At 41.1% G+C, this 22145-nt stretch overlaps 1 protein-coding gene across 1 annotated transcript in view; it reads left to right on the top strand.

Moving 5' to 3' along the window:
- Window positions 1-15779, top strand: part of GDPD1 (glycerophosphodiester phosphodiesterase domain containing 1) — a 162828-nt gene extending 147049 nt beyond the window's left edge. The window contains exons 9-10 of the mRNA XM_077480689.1: window positions 6295-6346; window positions 10566-15779. Of these exons, the coding sequence (XP_077336815.1) occupies window positions 6295-6346; window positions 10566-10688 (175 nt within the window). The 3' untranslated portion in view covers window positions 10689-15779. The remainder of the gene's footprint in view (window positions 1-6294; window positions 6347-10565) is intronic.
- The last annotated feature ends 6366 nt before the right edge of the window (window positions 15780-22145 follow it).

Here is a 22145-nt window from a genome sequence, read left to right as displayed (position 1 = left end):
GTGAACCATTCCTTTGTAAATTTTGCTGTATGTTTGGGATCATTGTCTTGTTGGAAGATAAATCTCTGTCCCAGTTTCAGGTCTTTTGCAGACTCCAACAGGTTTTCATCTAGAATGGTCCTGTATTTGGCTGCATCCATCTTCCCCTCAATTTTAACCATCTTCCCTGTCCCTGCTGAAGAAAAGCAGGCCCAAACCATGATGCTGCCACCACCATGTTTGACAGTGGGGATGGTGTGTTGAGGGTGATGAGCTGTGTTGCTTTTACGCCAAACATATCGTTTTGCATTGTGGGCAAAAAGTTCGATTTTGGTTTCATCTGACCAGAGCACCTTCTTCCACATGTTTGGTGTGTCTCCCAGGTGGCTTGTGGCAAAGTTTAGACGAGACTTTTTATGGATATCTTTGAGAAATGGCTTTCTTCTTGCCACTCTTCCATAAAGGCCAGATTTGTGCAGTGTACGACTGATTGTTGTCTTATGGACAGACTCTCCCACCTCAGCTGTAGTTCTCTGCAGTTCATCCAGAGCGATCATGGGCCTCTTGGCTGCATCTCTGATCAGTCTTCTCCTTGTCTGAGCTGAAAGTTTAGAGGGACGGCCAGGTCTTGGTAGATTTGCAGTGGTCTGATACTCCTTCCATTTCAAAATGATCGCTTGCACAGTGCTCCTTGGGATGTTTAAAGCTTGGGAAATCTTTTTTGTATCCAAATCCGGCTTTAAACTTCTCCACAACAGTATTACGGACCTGCCTGGTGTGTTCCTTGGTCTTCATGATGCTCTCTGCGCTTTCAACAGAACCCTGAGACTATCACAGAGCAGGTGCATTTATACAGAGACTTGATTACACACAGGTGGATTCTATTTATCACCATCAGTCATTTAGGACAACATTGAATCATTCAGAGATCCTCGCTGAACTTCTGGAGTGAGTTTGCTGCACTGAAAGTAAAGGGGCCGAATAATTTTACACGCACCACTTTTCAGTTTTTTATTTGCTAAAAAAGTTTAAAATATCCAATAGATTTCGTTCCACTTCACAATTGTGTCCCACTTGTTGGTGATTCTTCACAAAAAATTAAAATTTTATATCTTTATGTTTGAAGCCTGAAATGTGGCAAAAGGTTGAAAAGTTCAAGGGGGCCGAATACTTTCGCAAGGCACTGTACATAACATATGAACTCACCACAAATGGTGCTAATAAATTGCTGTATCATTCTGGTATGGGTGAGCATTGAAACCCTCTTTAGTACCATTTGTGGTGAGTTCATATGTACCGTATATGCATGCGTGATTGTACCCCAACAATTTTACTTCTAATTGACTACACCATAGTCTAATTGAAGTCTGGTCTTCTAACTAGAAATACAGAAGCTCCTGAAGAAGCGACATCCATAGTTGTGAAACATGTAGAGAATCTTTTAATTTTTCAAGGACCTTAGAACACCCAAGTGCAAATACCATATCTCAGTTTGGGCTTTTCCTGATACAAACAGTATAGCCCCACAGGTATACAATATACAAATATATCATGGGTATTGCCCTTGGGCTAACCAATGGGTCCTTTGTCTAGGTATATTTGTTTGTGTGATACTAAATGTGTACTGTATACTTATGTAATCTATATGAACTAATAAAACTTTGTTATATTTTTCTATTTGTGTCGTTAAAGTCCATTTTTCATATTACTCTATTTTCTTTTTTTTTCTCGTTCAAAAGTTTTTATTTTATGTTAAAATAAATGACATGTACAGAATATAAGACAAATTATTTGATACCAGAAATAAAAAGACATATTGAAGTACGTATGATATAAAGCAAAGAAGAATTTCAAGATATTCTCGTGGGAATGACAATAAATGGCCTTATATATTTTAGAATTTGAAAACATTCTTATAGCTGAGTTTTAAACATTTTAATCCCAAGAAAATATAAATATGTCTAAAAGAAAATATATGATTTTAAAGTTTTGACCATAACTTCTAAAGTATGTTTATAGTAAGTATTATATAGTAAGGGGGGGACATAAAAGGTATATAGGAGGGGAAGGGGAGGGAATAATTCTCCGGAGGAGGTTTTATATATCAGCTAATGTTGTAATTCTATAAAAAATCTTAATCACCATAACAATAAAACTCGGTTATCAATATTATCTGACGTATAATATTTAATCCAGGGTTTCCATATGATATCAAACTTTGTCATCTGGTTTTTATCTATAGCGTCCATTTTAGCATGGATGAAAGATTGATTCATTCTACGTTTGGTTTCTGCAATATTCACCACATCTGTTTTCCACGCATTGGCTATAGTCTGCTTTGTGGCTATCAGGAGTGTAAGAACTAATTTGAATTGTTTCTGATTCAGAAAGGCTGGTTTTAAATTAAGGAGAGCTATAATTGGGTCTGGAAAAATTGGACGATCAAAAAATGTTGTAATTATCAGAAAGATCTTTTTCCAAAATGATTGTACAATTGGGCAATGCCACCAGGTATGTATATAGGTACCTTTTTCTGGACAGCCACGAAAGCAGAGGCCAGTGTTGTCTGTTGAGAATTTGGCGATTCTCGCAGGAACCAAATACCAGCGTGTGAGAACTTTATATGATGATTCAGACGCCAATATATTTATAGAGGAAGATTTTGTGAAAGACCATATGTTGGACCAAGACCTAGAATCAATCGTACAATCCAAATCTTTTTCCCACTTGGCCACATATTTAGGTATAACAGTATTAGAATTAGATATCAATTGTGTATACAATGATGTAATACAACCTTTAGAATGTGGTTCCTTGAGACAAAATCTTTCAAATTGAGAAATATTATGTAAGTTTACATTTAAATTGAGAAGAGGAGTATAAAAAATTTTGATTTGGAGATATCTGAATATTTCTGATTGTGGAAGCTTATATAATTCACATAGATCTGTAAAAGATTTTATTGATGTAGTTGAAGTTAAATTATATAGACAAGTGATACCAGCCTTAGACCAAGCTTTAAAGGTTTTGGGATATTTCCAGGCTGGGTAAAAAGTCGGATTCTTGTGGAAAGATAATAGCGGATTTTGTGGAGATTGCAGACCATGTGAATTTCTATACCTATCCCATATAGATAGAGAGTGCTTAGAAATGGGGTTATTTATAGACTTACGATCCGCAGGTTGTAACCATAATATATTGTTTTGGAATCTCTGTAGAAGAGTGATATTTTGTTAATTGAGATAATTGAGCTGCCTGATAATATATGTTAAAGTATGGAAATCCCAAACCACCCAAAGCTTTGGGGAGAACAAGTGTTTTTTTGTGAAGTCTGGGTTTTATTTTCCCCCAAGTAAATTTCATTACTTTTTGTTGAATCAGCCTAAGAAAATATGCAGGAATATGAATCGGGAGAGTTCTGAATAAATATAAAAATTTCGGAAGAACAGACATTTTTATGATTTTGATTTTCCCAAACCATGATATCGGCATTGATGTTACTCTATTTTCTTAACAAACATACATGACAGAGGCTCTTCTTCTCCTCCCCTGCTTTACTCAAAGTTAGGCTTTAACTTCTGTTAAAAAAAAGAAAGCCATTTTATTATTTATCACCATTCACATGTGAAAAGGTGAAATATGTATCCCCTTATTCCTGCTGTATTGTGTGGCAATATACATTCCTTAAAGAGATTTGAAGTAAATATTCTACTATAGCGTAAAGGATAAGTTTACCTTGTGTAACCTGTTACAACACCCCTATCTTCCTCTCCCCCCGAGGCCCTGTTTTGACAGTGAGCGGGGGATTTTCTCCCCCCGCTCACTGTAACAATAAAATAACATTCATTCAGCTGCACAATTAATCCTTAAAAAATTGTGATCTCGATTCAACAACCCCCCTCAAGATCTTAATCCGGCTATTCCCCCGATTTATGTAACTAGTACAGAGCTGTTCTCTGCTCAGAGCTGTCAAATGAAAAAAAAAAAGACGGCAACATTTATCACAACATGAGTCCCATGAGGCATTGCAAGTCTGACCGTTATGATTTTCCGCAGATTTTTTTTCTTCCAAATTCACCAAAACCATGTAGTGCAAGGGCCTGCCTGATTGCATACAAATTGAAACTCTTAAAGCGGAGGTCCACCCTAACGCCCCTTTCCGAAAGTCCCCCGCTGCCTGCTGGGAAACACACAGATCCCAGAGGCAGCGGGTCCATCCTTATTGCGCAGCGCGACTCGCGCATGCGCAGTAGGGAACCGGGAAATGAAGCCGAAAGGCTCCACTTCCTGATTCCCATACCCAAGATGGCAGCGGCAGCACCCGAGAGACGATCGAGGGATCGGCTTCGGGTGCCGACATCGCGGGCGCGCTGGACAGGTCACTATTTTAAAAGTCAGCAGCTGCAGTATTGGTAGCTGCTGGCTTTAAAAAAAAAAAAAAACGCGGACTCCCGCTTTAAGGTTTAACCTCATATTATATGGTTTTGGTAAACTCTAATAGTGTGTATGGGGTCTAACAAGTATGACTCCCACAGGCAGAGGCATGATAGAACTTGTAGTTTTGCAACAGCTGGAGGCAGAGGCATAGTTTGAAGCTTGTGGGCCCCAATGCAAAAGTTGACATGGCCCCACTACCACCCACCACTTCCACCGTGTGTGCAGATACACCCACCACACGCCAAGATACGCCAAGTGGCTTAAGAGTTTTGAATTGCCAGAGTTCCTCCTTACATCAGTGGACAGGGATCACCGCTGGAGAATCAGAGGACAGGGATCACCGCTGGAGAATCAGAGGACAGGGACCCCTAGCAGGTCAGAGCTCCTTTCCCATCCCAGCACTGTGTACAGCTCCTCCCCTCCACACTACACAGGGCTGGAATCACATTCCTTTACACACAGTCTGTCAGCCTTCACAGGGTGTATCTGGCTTTTATGTTGCAGTTCTTATCTGTGAAATTCTCTGGTCGGAACAGCTGTGTAGTTGCAGTAGGCAGATACACCTTGTGAAGGCTGTGTTGTAAAGGAATGTGATTTCAGTCCTGCAGAGGAGGAGCAGTATAGAGTGCCATAATGGCAAAGGAGCTCAGCAGCCGGCATAGCATCCAGGGTGGAGGGGGTGGTCAGGGGGCTTTGGGGGGGGCACAACTTAGATTGGGGGGGGCAAAGCCATGCAACACAAAATCTGGAGCCTACAGCCCCTCAGGAGGTGTTAAGGGATTTGTTTTAGCTATTTCTGAAGGTTTCTCAGTGTTGGCAGGTGTTTGGGGGGGGGGGGGGTGGGGGAGCGTGTCTTTTCCCTAGTTGCCAGGAAAGTGGGATAAGCAGACATCTATATTAAAGTTAGCCCAATTTTTTTGTACAATGTAAAAGATGATGTTACGCCGAGAATAGGTAGAGAATTGTGATGTTTATTCTAAGCAAAAAAAATTGTGATTCTCATTTTATCCAGAATCGTGCAGCTCTAATTTACAGTGTTCTGTGAGAGAAGCATCTACAAGTACTGACAGCCTTTGCGGCTGTTGGCTTGTAGCTCTCAATGAACTACCAGAGTACTGTTGATTGCTCTAGGTAGTTAATTGAGCTTCCTTCCTTCAGTGTGTAACTGCCTGCCCATATTGGAGGTACAAGCAGACAGCTACATAACAGTCTGCAGGACCGTGGCAATACGCCAACAATCTGTCGACAGGCATGCTTTAAATAATGTGCAGATATATACTATATGGTTTACTTTTCAGTGTTCACAAAAAAAGAAATAGCTTATTGATGGCTAATGCTCTGAACACATTGCTTCACTTTTTACCAAGCAGGGCAAGTGAGTTTACTGTCAACAATGATGTTTGGTTGGTTTCCAGGAACGAGTGTCACTCTTTTTCTACAATAGGGATAATGGTTCCCTCTAGTGGTGAAATAAAAGAATAAATTCAAATAATGGCATAAATTAGCTTTCGGCAGTCAGCATTAAAATAAATAGTCTGTCTATTTACTAGTCATGTCCACATCATACCACAGCATACCTTTGGGAGTAGGCATATCTGGGCAGCCTAATTTAAGCAATACAGAAACTATAGTGTTACTAAAAAAAAAAAAAAACTATTCTGGGTAAAGCTAAATGTTATTACAATAGCGCCTTTTTCACAATAATCATACTGTACACATTAATACCATACTCTATTATATATATTTTCTGTTCATACTGAAATCCTGTCATTCCTTTGTATCCAGTCTCTGCACTTCAGAATAAATCTATTTTTCCCAGGAAAACATGTCAGAAATTTTGCATTTTTGGTGATTAAACCTTTTTCTTTTCTCTTCTAGTTTATTGATGAGAAAATGTCTGTTTGAGCACTTGAAAGCCAGGGGAATTCAGGTACGATGTGTTTTCTTCCTAAAATAGTGACCACAACGACCCCCAAAGAACTGACATCATTTTCTCATAATATTGTATTTTATTTTTTGAAAATTTTTGTTTATTGGTATTGCATAGAATACGCAGGGCTCAAAAATGTAACTACAAAACATGCAAGTAAGGAGAACCCCCCCCCCCCCCCCCCCCACACACACACATGCACATTTTGCAGTGCATTTTTAAACCCTAGTTTTTTTTATGCATTTTTGCATGCATACGTTTTTTTTTTCTCTTTAAACACACTATATATAGTTAGTTACTAAGGATGGGAGCGCAGGAACCCGGTCGCTGCATCCCTAACAACCAACAAGTCATCAGCTGTCAGCGGGGTTCCCCACTGACAGTTGAATGTATAAAAAAAAGCATTGCCGGCAAAAAAACAAAATTAATTAATACAAAAAAGTTGTGTCAGTACAGAACCAATGCCTTGTGTGCGGAAAATGGCACTAGACTAAGTAGAGTGCATTGTGCCCTGGTGGGCACCATACCTTCCACAAGACCAAAAAGACAGACTGTCGCCATCATTGGCATTGGTAAGGAAGTTACCTCAGTTATACATTGCAGGATTCTGCAGAAGTCCTGAACCATTGGACACTACCAAAAGCCATGCCTGAAGTTAGCTGGGGAGTAGGAGCATTGCCAACACTCTGATGAAACCTGAGGGTAGATTTTGGACAATTTTGCTGGGGTATAATATATCCTGTGTAGGAACTTGAGTTGAATTAACCTTATTCTTGCCAACACCAAGTGAGTAAAGGCAAAACTCCACATATCTTCCCAGTCCTCCCCAGTCAAGTCTGGGACCTCCTCCAACCATTTCTCTCTACATTTAATTACTGAAGGGGGAGGGACAGGGATGCGTTCTTTATAAAATTCAGAACATCTCCTTATATTTGAAAAAGATATTTTATTAGGCAGGGTCCTGCTGTTATATGAAGGTTGGATGGAAGTGATTAGTACATGAGGTTGGTCAAGCAGGAGTCCGCTTTTAAAACTTGCTTAATCCAAACCATTATTTTACCCAAAATAGACAAAGTAACAGGTTCACTTTATAGCAGACAGAGGTAAAGCGGTATTGGACCCCCCCAAAAATATATTAATTTGCAGCTTTCCAATTCATAAATGGGGTGGGTGCAATTTACTGAGAAATAGCGTGTTTATAAAAATCCTTAGGGCCAGTTCACACCATAGAAAAGCAGTCTGGATGCGTTCCAGATGCTTTTTCTGCATGCGCGTTTTTGACACGTTTTTGATGTGTTCCAGTTAGTTTTTGATACGTTTTTGGTGCATTTTTGATGCAGTCCAGTGCATTTTCCCCTTTCTCTTCTTAACTGTAAATTATTATTATACACGATTTATATAGCGCCAACAGTTTACGCAGCACTTTACAATGTATGGGGGGGGGGGCAACACAATTACAGTACAGTTCAATACAAAAGGTACAGGAGGGCCCTGCTCATGAAGCTTACATTCTAAAGGGAGGGGGTAGTGGTACAAAAGGTAATAGATGCGGGGAATGATTTGATGGGGGTGGCTCGGGGACATTTGTTAGGTGGGTGTGGGATAGGCTTCCCTGAATACAATTTCAGGGATCTCCTAAAAGTGGACAGGTTAGGGACTGATGAGGACATGTGCGTTCCGGTGCATTTTTGGTGCATTTCGGTGCGTTCTGGTGCATTTTTACAGCGTTTCAGTACAGTTCAGTGCAGGAAAGATGCAGCATGTTTGACCTTTTTTTTTCTTGAACTGCAAGCACTGGTGTGAACTATGCCATTGAAAATCATATAACCTACTTTCCATGCATTTTTGATGCAGAAAAAAAAAACACACTGGACTGCATGGGGGTGTGAACTGGCCTTTAAAGTGGTTCTAAATGCAAAAACAAAAATGTAATATATTGCAGATATCAATCTATAACGTGGTGGCATGTGGCAGCATGAGTTTGCTTTAGGCTTTTTTTCCATCTGGTGATCCAGGCAGTGAGTCTGTTACTTTCCAACTTACTTTAACAGACCAAGTTGCAGAAGCAAAAGTGGCTGTTAGAGGGTGGAGCCCAACCATTGAGCACTGACAGTGGTGCTAACAATGATCCGCTTTAATTAATTTATGTAAAACCTTTATCCCAAATGAAGAAAATTGTTGCTGTAACTGCTTATAAAGTGTTAGCTGAAGTTTGGCTTTAAACCAAAACTAAACTTTCCTATTCCTTACTGCCAAGGAAGTTGCTATAAGCTTTGGTTTGATCTGTAGCTGCCATGGTGCTGCACATTTAATTTGTTACGACACCAGCCGTTTGATGGCTTGACAGTTTGGTTGGGTGGGTTTAGTTCCATTTTAATTAGTTAGTCAAGTGTATTTAGTGCATCTAACACTACCCCCTCAACAGACTGACACTGCTGTTGTCCAGGGGTGTCTCTGTTGCTCCTCCATCTAGAGAGGAGACACCCTAAGACATGAAGTGCGTTACGGGTTGCATCACCAGGTAAAAATACAGTAAAACACATCTAACAAAAAATAAAAATAATATAGCCAACCACATCTAAGAATTGGTAAGCTAAAATACATTACATTTTTGATTTTAGGTTTAATACCACTTAAAGCATTGTGTACTTTTCTTTAAATTGCCCATCCATCTCCCCAATCTGGAAGCCAGTGAAAACTTCATATTTCCTGGCATTGGGGAACATATAGCAATCTTTTTTCTTTCAGAACTTTTCTTTTAAGGTATGGCAATTGTCCCAAGCTGGATCAACGAAAGCATGTATATGCCATATCTCATCTGTCATATCCCTGTGGATGCTTGAAATCACTGTATTTGGCCCCAGTGATCTCCACTAGCTTTCAGATCCCATGCCAAGGGACTTGCCTGTTGCATAGTTTGCTCGGCCTTACTGTCATTCAGGGATCTTTGTATTTTCTCCATGGATGCAAAGCTTTCTCTGATTGAACACAATTTACACTTCATCCAATCAGAAAACATTTTGCATTCATTGTGAAAATCCAAAGTGTTCTTTGAATGGCATTTGTGCAGAGAGAGTGACTTCCAGTGTTCCATAAGCAGTACGGTAGCCGTTTTGCACGTGACCCTGAAGACTGCTACAATGATTACCAGCTTCTATGGGGATACTGCAGATATGGCATATACATACTTAACATTGGTTCAAGCTGGACCAATGTAACTATACAAAAATATTCATACCTAAAATTCAGCTTTAATTATACAGTACTCTACAGCAGTGTTCGCCAACGTCCGTGGCACCAGGGACCGACTGCACAGAAGACAGACCCTCCACAGACCAGGGAGATATCACTTTGATTAAGCCATAATTGTTAGCTCACATTGTGGATGAGCCAAAACAGTCAGGGGAAAGGAGTGATATTTGTTGTCAGCTAGAGAGTAACAGTGATTGCAAGGAGGCATAATGACCACCTACAAAAAAAAACGGTGAAGGGGGAGTGAGCAGTTCAAACTTTTTCCATATATTCACCAGCATGGCTGATCCAGAAATCGAAGATCTGAGCAAAAGCATGAGGGCATCTGATGGGTTTTTGTCACCTGTCACCTCGGGGTTGTATGTGGCCGGGGTATTGGGGGAGTCACCTGGGTCTCACCAGTGCTCTATGAGAGCCTGTGCCTGATCAGCTTTCCTCCCTCCCCTTCTCCTTGATGGCCACAGAGAATAAAAGGAGTAGTGGCACTGGGAGCAGTTGCCTTCTGGTGGTTGGAGGGTGGCAGAGCAGGTTGTGCTGGCTCATTCACCTGCCACACCGCCACGCGGTCCAGCCCCCAGCAGGCCATGGACCAGTACCAGTCTGCGGCCCAGGGGTTGGGGACCCCTGCTCTAAAAGAACTCTACAGTGCCAAATAAACCAATTGACACCAAAGGCACCAGTGATATCAAGTGGCCTGCCCAGTCTCGGGGTACATTCCTGCAAGGTTTGAGATTCTCTGCTTCCACAGATGGCTATGGTGAGGCTCAGACAGGCAGGGGATCCCTGTATTATGTACAAGGGGAAATGTAAATCTATATGCAACTGCATTGTAGCTTCTGAAGAAAACAGAATATTATTTATCAGGGAGTTTCCAACATGAAAGCCTTTTAATGTGTAATTTTAGTGTAAAACAACTGAAACATATGTGAAATCAAACTCACAAAAACTTGTTTGTTCTGTTTTTTAGGTGTACATCTGGGTGTTGAACAATGAAGAAGAATATAAAAGAGCCTTTGATTTGGGTGCCACCGGTGTAATGACGGACTATCCCACCAGACTGAAAACGTTCTTGGAGTCTTACCTTCACTGAGATATGTGAGGGGTTAAAGAGCCATTCATCTGACTGAAGTTACTGTACAATTATGTCATCATACCTCATGCATGGCCTAGTAGGAAATACTTAGATTCTTATACATATGTATTTAAAACAGATCTTGTATAGTTTACATTTGTATATAGGATAAACAGAATGGGGACTAAAACGTAAGTGTGTATAGTTAAGAGAAACAAAAGGTGTCTATTCCTACGGACAGTCTGACGTGGAATGTACACAGTGTTTAATTATGGATAATCTGATTCTTTTTTTTAATTCGTTGTCATCTGCACAGTCTCACTTAGGATCATGATGGAATTCTGAACTTATCATTGTAGAAACATATGCACAGATGGGGTTATCCCACATATTTTTCTTCCATTTATCAGTAGGAAAGCACATCTCAAAGCATCTGCTAGAACAGGAACACTTTGAGCATGGTTTTATTTTGTACTGAGAACTTTTATAATGCATATTTTTAACTGAGATCAGAGGCAGTAAAAATCTTCTCAAAAGGAAGAGAATGAACATCAAGCTGTGTTTTGGGGTACCTGATATATTCATGTGTTACCAAGTACACATTTAAAGTGAATATATAGTTACACATTTAAAGTGAATATATAGTGGTTTTGTATATATGTCATTTATTATGGTGAGGATTTAAAAAAAAGATTAAATTTTTTTTAGGCAAATATAAAATATTGCATATGAATATTTGTTTACTTTCATATGCAGCAAGCAGTTGGGGGTGTGAGCCTCTATTACATTTTCCAGGTTCTCCTGATCTAAGATTCTGCAAAAGCCTGTTTACAGAGCGCAATAGCTCAAACTGATTTTCCTACACAGATCAGATCAGTGACTCAACCCCCTCTCTTTTGTATCTTTCCAAATGTCTATACAGATTTTTGGTTGGAAACAGAGTGAAAGTAAACAGCTAATGCTGTGCTCCCTCTTTAGAAAACCCAGAATGCTCTGTGATGCCAGTATCATGGGTGCATCCTGTATTAAATATTTATTTGTAAAACAAAGATTTGCTGTAAATAGTTAATATATAAAGAACAGATTTGTTTTGGATAGTCTGGAAGAATTAGAAACCCTGCTGGAGTTTTACTACCATCTGGGGCTCTGTTAAAGAGATGCCTACATACTGCTACTTTGACAACAATTTCACCAGACTGGAATTGACTGCAACAAGGATATAAACAGTAATAAAAAACCGACAGAGGTTTTGGCCTTCTCCTTTTCTACCAATAAAAATAACTTTATTTCTGCCTATGTTACTGTTTGAGATCATTACTCAATTCTTGTTTAGTAAAAATGTTGTCACTTGGGACAGTTAGAGATGAAATCTTTAATGGAGCTTTGGCCCAACATGGGCTTCAAATCCTCGTCTACACTTTATTCACGGCTTAAAAGGTTTTTTACTATAGATACACTTTAAAAATGTAAAATATAAATAAACCCCAAACCATTATAGTTTTTCTTTTAGAAACCTTGGTGTTGTGTCTCTTCCTTTTGAAGATTGTGGGCCCTGGCTAACAGTAGTCCATACAGTATATCTCTTGCAGGCAATAGAGTAGAATACACAATACTCAATTTACCAAGGGTTAACACAGAATCCTGTGAATAAGCACTCCTGCTGTGTCCATGTTTACATTTTTTATCATATTAGCTGTACTTCATAGCTGTTCCTTGGCCATTTGTAAAATGCAGTCTCTTTCAGCCCTGCATAGCACCTAATCTGATTTTTTTTTACAGACCGGTGTGAGGGTTTCATTCTTTAGTAAAAGGTACTTTCTAAGACGAGGACACAAGCATGCTCTCCTGTTCTACACAATACTAATATAAAACTTTTGCAAAGTAAGTGACTATGTTAACTAAGACGACTGGGAATGTGCAAGCAGCTTGTGGGAGGAACCTGTTCCAAGCCTTGCCCCTGCCATTTAACCGTCCCATACCAGATCCTCAACTAGACAATGACGGTTATAATAGTATTATAACAAGGCAGGGGTGGGGTTTGGAACTGGAGGGGCTATGCTAAATTGCTTCTTGGACAGGAGTTGAGGACTTGTATACAGCCTGGACCCAAGATCCATAGTTCTGCCTAGGCACTCAGGGACAGAAGTAAATACAGGTAGATCCAGGGAGTACTTGTACTTAACTAGTATTCTTAATTTGCACACATTGTAGGACTTAACAGGTTCACTTTAAGCACTGAAATGGTGTCATAGCAGTAAAAGAGGATTACTAAATGTAAACGGTTACTGTATTATGCTCATATATTTTCATATGATTACATGAATGCCCATTTGTTTGAAAAAATCTCTTTGTAGTGTAGTGATCATGTATTATACAATATGATACAATATTATACAATATGAACCATGGTGGGTTACAAGAGAAAAACATTGTATTGGGTATGTGCACACACTCCATATTTTTCTACGCCGACACAAAAAATCTGCATTGTATCATATACTGTACATACATATGGCATGCAGATAAAGGATTGCTGCCAAGAACGCATAAAACTAGGTGAATGTGTAGGATAAAATATTTACAAGCAAACGCAAAATTGCCTCCTTCTTTCTGAATGCTGTGTGCATTAAAACGCAGGAGTCCCCTCCTCCAACACTGTCCTCACAGGAAACAATGGTACCCACGAGCAGGAGTTTGTTTTAGGTTTGATGTGGAATCATTCTTAACAGCTTTGCTTCACCTTATCTCATGGTTATTTTAGCAAGGATTATCCAGATTAGCTGTACTTCCCCTTTAATGTTATTAATAACTCTTTTTTACAGCTTTGGGAATATATATATATATATATATATATATATATATATATATATATATATATATATATATAGTAAATTAGTCCTCTAACTCTTTATATGTCATATATTTTGTTTGAGATACATAGAGTCGTAACTATGGTTTACTTCTCAGTATAGCTGGCCATAGATGATCCATTTTATTTTTTTATTCAGCCAGCAGGCTTAACAAAAAGAGACAAACAGATTCCTCCATCCACACAAGTGAGATGGATGGAGGTAATCCAAACTCTCCGCCAGGACATTGTGTTCTGACAGTGGGACCCGGCACTGTCAGAATACATTGATCGGGGACTGCAGCTGCTGATCCACAAACGTTTTCAAAATTGAACATTCACCATCTAACAACTGACTTCTGTTGTACAGGGATGGCCACACACTAATCTAAGTTTAATCCTAACCAAGAACTTTAGGTGAACATATGACTGAACCTAGCCTTATAACAAGGCCTTTTTATTATGTTTCAATAATTTTTATTAAAGGTTTTCAGTACAATACAAGCAATAGTCTCATTAATGCGGCAACTTATTACATTAAGCACAATGTAAAATGAACTAACACACCAGTCCGCTCCGTAAACATGTTGGCGGCTTCGAAATAGGTGCCATATCCGGCCTTTTTATTATGAACACAAAGATATGATCTTGCTTAAAGCCCAACTCTGGGAAAATGAAAAGGGTTGACTGCATGTTTCTGTCTAGGGAACAGGAAAAATGCTCTTACTTACCTGATTCCTGCTCCTCCAGCAGGTGGTGCTCCTCTATGCTTAAGCAGTGAACTGTCCCTTGACATCCTCATGTCCATTATTGGGCTCTCCATCAGTCTTATGCCGCGTACACACGATCAAATTGTATGACGTACTTAGTCCGTCATACAATCCGGCGGACAATCCGGCGTACTTTCTACCGAACGGACTTGGCCACACACGGATACACAAACAGTCCGCCGAAAGCTTGCGCGATGACGTACAGCACGTACGACGGGACTAGAAATAGGAAGTCCAAGACACAGCAAAGCACCCTTTGGGCTCCTTCTGCTGACTTTGCGTTAGTGGAAGTTTGGTTAGAGACGATTCGCGCTTTTCAGACTTCAGCTTAATTCGTCCGTTTTTGTTTTTTTAATTTATTCTCGAATTGGAATATTAATCATAGGATGAGGATGAATAAAGACATTTGTGATAACTCTGTGTGAATATAAGCAGCAAAGCAACTTCACTTTTCTTGCATTATGAAGAAGAAAAGAATGTGCTATATTAAAAAAACACAAAATTAGCAGCATGACGAATATGCTAGCTTCAATACGAACACTAGTTTTACAAGACAGAGCGCTTCCGCCCTGTAAATCCTTTCTGGGCATGCGCCATTCTTAGTCCGTCGGACTAGCATACTGACGACCGTATTGTCCGCTGAAACCAAAGTACGACGGAAAGATTGTTGTGCAAACCGAAATTCTTAGTACTCCGGACTGCACGCTGAAAAAGTCCGCTGAAGCCCACACACAAGCGGATTGTCCGTTGAAATGTGTTTCAACGGACTAAGTACGTCATACAATTCGACCGTGTGTACGCGGCATTAGTCTGTTAGATGGTATTCAACTGCTGGATTACAGGGGAGAAGAGGCTGTGGGGACCAGTCTAGCAGCACTAAGGAGCCTACTGGAGTAGAGGATCAGGTAAGTAAAACTTCTTTATCTGGCCCCCTAGACATAAATAAGCTCCGGGATTTCAAGTTCTTCTTGTACAGTATTCTGAGACTTGGTGATTATTCTATAGGAATAGCCAAGTTCTACAGTAATCTGGGGACCAGGTAATGATCCTTGTCCAGCATTCTGACTCTTCCACTTGACCTAAATCTTTGGATGGAGTTAAAACTAGTTATTGGGTATTAGTATTTCTATACAGCCCATATACGTCTTTTTCTTTGTCTATAGTTGACTGAAGTGCATCATTTTAGCTCTTTAGATTTGGCATGGGAACAGTTATGAAGCAACAGTTATGTGACAAACTGCATGGTACATCACAATTTCGCATGCCATACTCCCTATTCATTCCCCATCACCAATAGCAGATCTTTCCTTCAGTAAGGACATTGTACAGATTTGCTTTGATTAAATCTCTGCTATTACTAATAAGCCATGTCAAGTGAATAAAAAAAAAAGAATTAAAGTAAAGCAGCAGCAATGAGGGCTCTGTGCAGTCACGTGGGCTGCTGAAATGTCCACACGCTGTCCTGAAATAAAACTTTTATATATAAAACAATCTGAAGTCTGTGTTTTATTGATAAATGATAGACTGCGGGAATCGCTGGGCAATCCAGCAAATCACTTCTTCCTGCACATTAGCCTTGGGACCAAAAAACAACCGGCGTGAGCTTATGAAAGCAAACTACTGTATAGTCCGTTTAGTTGTTTAGAAATCAGAATTTTAACAGTTTAAAGGGTTAGTTTACCTTAACCAAAAAAAAAAAACTGCCCATGAAGGTAAGGGGCGTCTGTATGAGCAACGTCTTAGGCCAGCCATACAAAGAGTGAATTTCTTTCCTGCAACCACTGCTTGCAGGAAAGAAATTTGCTCGAAATCCCCATCAACACAGACAGTGTTGATGTGGGAATCCCTCCTGCTGTGATTCCGTACTTGCCAAATATGCTGCAGAAATCTCCCTCCACTGAGTCTGTCTGCATCCATTTTAACTGTGGGCAGCTGAAGCTGCTGCCTGTTCACTTCCTGGATTTACACAGAGGCACACCTCCAGCTATGCAGCTCTCATTGGCCCTCTTATGACTCACTCCCCTCTCTTCCTGGAAAACTCTTACCAGAGTGAGAGAGAGAGCTGTGCATGATGTCATAATCCTAGGCTTTTTACCAGACAAGAAATGGGAAGTTGGCTGTATTTACTGGCAGAAAAAAAAATGTTTTACTATCCAACGTTAAAACAACAAGGGCAGAAGATTTAACAGATGAAAAAATGACTAAAGGTCCACTTTAATGCGAGCGGCTATAGCAGTCACTAGCAATAATCGCAGGTAAAACCTGCCATGCTGGTTGTACCCAAGCTGATCGATCAATCAACTTAGTACATTCAGCCTGTCCATACACAATTGAAATCTTGGCCGGTTCTGCTGAACTGGCCAAGATTCGAACCGAGTATGGCCTGCCTTAGCAGCAAGGCAGGATGAAATGATGTCATCTCTGGGAGAATTGTTCTGGGAAGCCAGACCCACGGAGGTACATAATGGCCGGGGTGAGGTTTGGAAATGAAGGGGCTATGCTTAATTGCTTCTTGGACAGGAGTTGAGGACTTGTATACAGCCTGAGCCCGAGATCTACAGTTCTGCCTAGGCACTCAGGGGCAGAAGTAAATGCAGGTAGGTCCAGGCAGTACATGTACACGTGTTAATGTTGTCACAAACATGTTTCTGTGTATAATTTAAAAAACGTATGTGTGTGTATGTTCCTGTGTACTTGTTCTTCTACCTAAATGTAAGTCTATGGGTCAGGTAGACTGAAGACAGAATGATCCTTTAAAGTGTATGCCCAGCCAAAACTTGTTTTTTAGAATAGAGTGGGGAAAGATCAGAAACACTTAGTTTTTATTTCTTTCTGCTGCCTGGGGCTTCTTTTCTCATCAATTACTTTCATTGTGACAATGTTTTCAGGAACATCAGGAGTAATGAAAAATATGTGGCAGGGACACAGATAGCAAGAAAAAGTTGACAGGGGCTCTAGCCTTTCCACTGCACTATTAAAAAAAAAAAAATCTGTGTTCCTGTTCCAAGTTTTCCCTCATTCCCTCTTTAGTGAAACTCTTGTTACTGCGACAGTAAGGGCCCAATCACACTATTGTGCCATGGCTACATGCATGCATTGGTAGGATGCAGTACAATTTATTCATTCGTTCTGAATGGCACCCGAGTGCAGTTAGCCAGAGGACCTATGTTGTAGTGCTATGCAAATTACAGCATCGCATTCCTGTGTGTTGTGCTGCCAAAAATGCACCTTTTGTGGTGTGTGCATTAGCCAGCCCTTGCAAATGAATGGGCTATTGTAACTTAAAGCACATTAATGGGTCTTATGTGAAGAGGAAAGTTCTCTAATAGAGCCCAAAATACCAGTAAAAACTTTACAGGGTTTCTAACCCTTCTTCCTTATCCAAAACTTTAAAAATAAACTAAAGTTAGGACAAAAGTTACAAAGAAAAATACAAAAGAAACATGAAACACTCATCTTTAGAATGCACACTGAGATGCGCATGCTCAGCGCAATGGACATTATCAACACACCTGATGCCAGGATGAATGACTTCCCATGCGTATGCCCAGTAATTATATTATCCTGTGTCAGCCAATCAACACAGTCAAAGACTCCGCACCCTGGATAAGCCAGGGAAGCGATGTCTGCACTAGCAAGGGAGCTCGTGGATGTTATAACACTAGAGCGGATGTGAGTACTTGACTTTATTTCCACTTTAAGGCTAAATATATGTACCTCCACAGTTATTCACTTTATGTTTATTCACTTTATGTTTATGTCCTTACCCGTTTTCCCTCCATTCCCTAAGCAGCCCATCCTACCCCACCCAAAGCGCTATATTTACCTAGATATGCTGAGACCCGCAGCATTGAGGCATGTAGGTTGATAGAAACCAATCCATTTCCCGGGCAAACTGCACAGACATGGACATCAGATCATGAGGGGGTAGAATACATGGGAACACTTTCTTGGGGGTGTTGGGGCAAACGGGTAAAGAAAGTTTGTGTAAAAGTTTCTTTACCCTTTATAGGACACCCCTTTATAAGAAAAATACAGAGGTTTGATTTTCCTTCTGTTAGTTGTCTAATGCCACATTACACACGAGCGGATTTTCCATCAGAAAAATCTTGGATGGTTTTTCCGATGGAATTCCGCTCAAGCTTGGCATGCATGCACACAGTCACACAAAAGTTTGCTGAACTTTCAACCGTCAGGAATGCGGTGACGTACAACACTATGACAAACCGAGAAAATTAAGTTCAATGCTTCCAAGCAAGCGTCAAATTGTTTACGAGCATGCATAGGAATTTTGCGCGTTGGAATTGCTACAGACGATCAGAATTTCCGATCGGGAACTTTTCCCGACCGAAATATTGAGAACCTGCTCTCAAGCTTTTGCTGGCTGGAATTCGGCCAGCAAAACTCTGATGGAGCATATAAAGACGGGCGCATTTTCCGACCAAAAACTATCATTGGTCTTTTGCTAGCCAATTTTCCAATCGTGTGTACGCGGCATAAGCCTTAAATACTTTATGAGCCACAGAACTGGCTTGTGTCTGCCTTTAGTGGCTTCATGCTTGTTTCTGGTCAGTGAATCAAACTTTTGACAACAAAGACAGATAGACAACCAGCATTTTCAGTGAGTGAAGCATTTGCAAGTGTGGGAAGTGTAATTGTACACATAGATTTTCCTACATGTTAGAAAATCTTTGTGCTTGCTCCCGTTCCTCCCTTCCCACACAAGATTTGCATCTAAATGTTGGCTGAGTAATGCAAATAAGTAATGTAGATATTGAGCAACGAAGGGCGTAACTACAGATCATTGGGCCCCATAGCAAAATTAGATATCATAATTATTATTCCTGGCAAAGTTTTCAGGGTAGGGCAAAGCTCTTCTAATGATTTATGGTAGCTATGCTCTGATTGCACACTATTAGCACTCTTCAAATGTCATCTCTTATGTCGTATTAGTTGATAAGCGAACATGCTGGAAATACAGATAGCCGGTACATGCAACATGCATTAATCAGTATATGAAATTTGATCATGAGGGTTCTTTCACATAAGTGTCCAGTTCAGGGCTCGAGTCCTGCGGGAACGCGTGGGAACGGCGTCCCTGCACTATTTTCACAGCGGGAACGCCGTTCCCTTTGCAGGACTCAAACCGCCCGAATGAGATGTATGCAGAGTAGCGCAGGAAGCGTTTGGCTGTAGTAAGTTCTCCCTCACTTCACACAGCACTGTTCGCTCCCCGGCGGCCCCTCCTCTCTTCTCGTCTATGGTCTATCCCAGATGATGTCACAAGCCAATGGGGATAGACGAGAAGAGAGGAGGGGCCGCCGGAAAGCGAACAGTGCTGTGTGAAGTGAGGGAGAACTTACTACAGAGAGATGCTTCCTGCGCTACTCTGCATACTGGCTAGTAAGATGACAATGTGCCCCATGCCCAAATGTGCCCCCTGATGTCCTATGTGCCCCATTATGTGCCCCATGCCGTAATGTGCCCCCTGCCCTGATGTCCTATGTGCCCCATTATGTGCCCCATGCCGTAATGTGCCCCCTGCCCTGATGTCCTATGTGCCCCACTGTGCCCTGATGTGCCCCATGCCATAATGTGCCCCCTGCCCTGATGTCCTATGTGCCCCATAATGTGCCCCATGCCCTGATGTGCCATGTGGCCTGATGTGCCCTGTGCCCTTATGTACTATGTGCCCTGATGTGCTATATGCCCCATAATGTGCCCTGATGTGCCATAATGTGCCCTGATGTGCTATGTGACCCATAATGTGCCATAATGTGCCCCCATGTGCCAACGTTTCCCCATGCCCTGATGTGTCATGTGGTCTGATGTGCCCCATGCCCCGATGTGCCCCGTGCCCTTATGTGCTATGTGCCCTTATGTGCCCCATAATATGCCCTGATGTGCTATGTGCCCCATAATGTGCCATAATGTTCCCTGATGTGCCCCATGCTCTGATGTGCCCTGATGTGCCATGTGGCCTGATGTGCCCCACACCCTTATGTGCTATGTGCCCTGATGTGCTATGTGCCCCATAATGTGCCCTGATGTGCTATGTGCCACATAATGTGCCCTGATGTGCTATGTGCCACATAATGTGCCCCGATGTGCCCCATGCCCTGATGTGCTATGTGCCCCATGCCCTGATGTGCCCCATGCCCCATAATGTGCTCTGATGTGCCCCATGATGTGCCATAATGTGCCCCGTGCCCTGATGTGCCATGTGGCCTGATGTGTCCCATGCCCTGATATGCCCCCTGCCCTGATGTGCCCCGATGTCCTATTTTTTTCTCTTTTTTTTTTGTGTGGGAGTGGATGTTGGGTGGGAGTTCTCACACTTTTTTCCCCAGGACTTGACCCCTGGTCCAGTTCCACAGCAACCTTAACACGTGTTAACGCACCTATAGCGCTAATGTGCGTTTTGGTTGCATTGCACAGACATTCATGTCTCACATCATGTGAGATGTGATTTTTAAAATTTTGCAACCAGACTTTAAAGTGATACTAAACACACAGGGGTTGATTTACTAAAGGCAAATATTGAACCAGATCTTTTCCAGCCTGTCTGCAGTGAAACATAAGTAGGAGGAGCTTCTAGCCATCTGCTGCTGGTCACATGTTCAGAATAAAAAAATAAAAAAGCATATGAATAAACTGTTTTAAATTGTCATATTTTAAAGGAAATCTTTATTATTTTGTGGAAATAACATGGCATGGGCAGATTTCTGCAATTCACAGGCTGTGTTATCCTTCTCCAGCCTGTGTCTTAGAATAAGAGGAGGTAAAGCCTCAATTGTCCGCTTCAGCCCCGGAAGATTTTACTCCCTTCCTGACCAGAGAACAATTTGGCACTGCGTCACTTTAACTTGTTGTGCGACGTGTACCCAAACTAAATGGGCGTCCTTTTTTTCCCCCACAAATAGAGCTTTCTTTTAGTAGCATTTGATCACCTCTGCGTTTTTTATTTTTTACGCTATAAACAATAATATAGCAACAATTTAAAAAAACAAAAACATTTTTTTTTTTACTTTTTGCTATAATAAATATCTCTAAAAATGGTTTTAAAAAACAAATTTCTTCATCAGTTTAGGCCAATATATATTCTTCTACATATTTTTGGTAAAAAAAAATCACAATAAGCGTATATTGATTGGTTTGCGCAAAAGTTATAGCGTTTACAAACTTTATTTTTTTGTACTAGTAATGGCAGTGATCTGTGTTTTTTAGCAATACTGCGACATTGCGGCAGACAGATCGGACACTTTTGACACATTTTTGGGACCACTGACATTTATACAGCGCTCAGAGTTATAAAAATGCACTGATTACTGTGTAAATGTCACTGGTAGAGAAGGGATTAACACTAGGGAGCGATCAAGGGGTTAAAAGTGTTCCCTAGTTAGTGTTTTTGACTGGGGGAGGAGACCTATCGCTGTTTCTACTTAGTAGGAATGAATGATATGTCTCCTCTCCCCTGACAGGACAGGGATTTGTGCGTTTACACACACAAATCCCTGTGCTGGCTCTCGTGCACGCGATTGCGGGTGACCGGCGGCGATTGTGCCCACTGGCCACGTGCATCAGGTCTCCCGCTGTGACTCCGGTGGCTTTTAAAGGGAACAACCTACTCATACATGGTTTTTACGCAGCCATGCCATTCTGCCAACATATATCGGTGTGAGCCGGTCCGCAAGTGGTTAATCTACATGTCATATCCTGCCCCCATTGTTTTTAGATGGTTAGTGGGCATGGAGGAGGAGGGAGGGAGTAGGCTGTCATTTACCACTGTGTATACACCTACATGTGTAACTCTATAGTCACATGGGCTACTCAGATGTGAAAGGGAGGAAATGCTCA

The sequence above is a fragment of the Lithobates pipiens genome, unplaced genomic scaffold (assembly GCF_037356315.1).
Source record: "Lithobates pipiens isolate NorthernLeopardFrog02 unplaced genomic scaffold, aLitPip1_a1.2 Scaffold_16, whole genome shotgun sequence".
Taxonomy (NCBI): Eukaryota; Metazoa; Chordata; class Amphibia; order Anura; family Ranidae; genus Lithobates; species Lithobates pipiens.
This window is presented reverse-complemented; position numbering and strand designations above follow the sequence as displayed.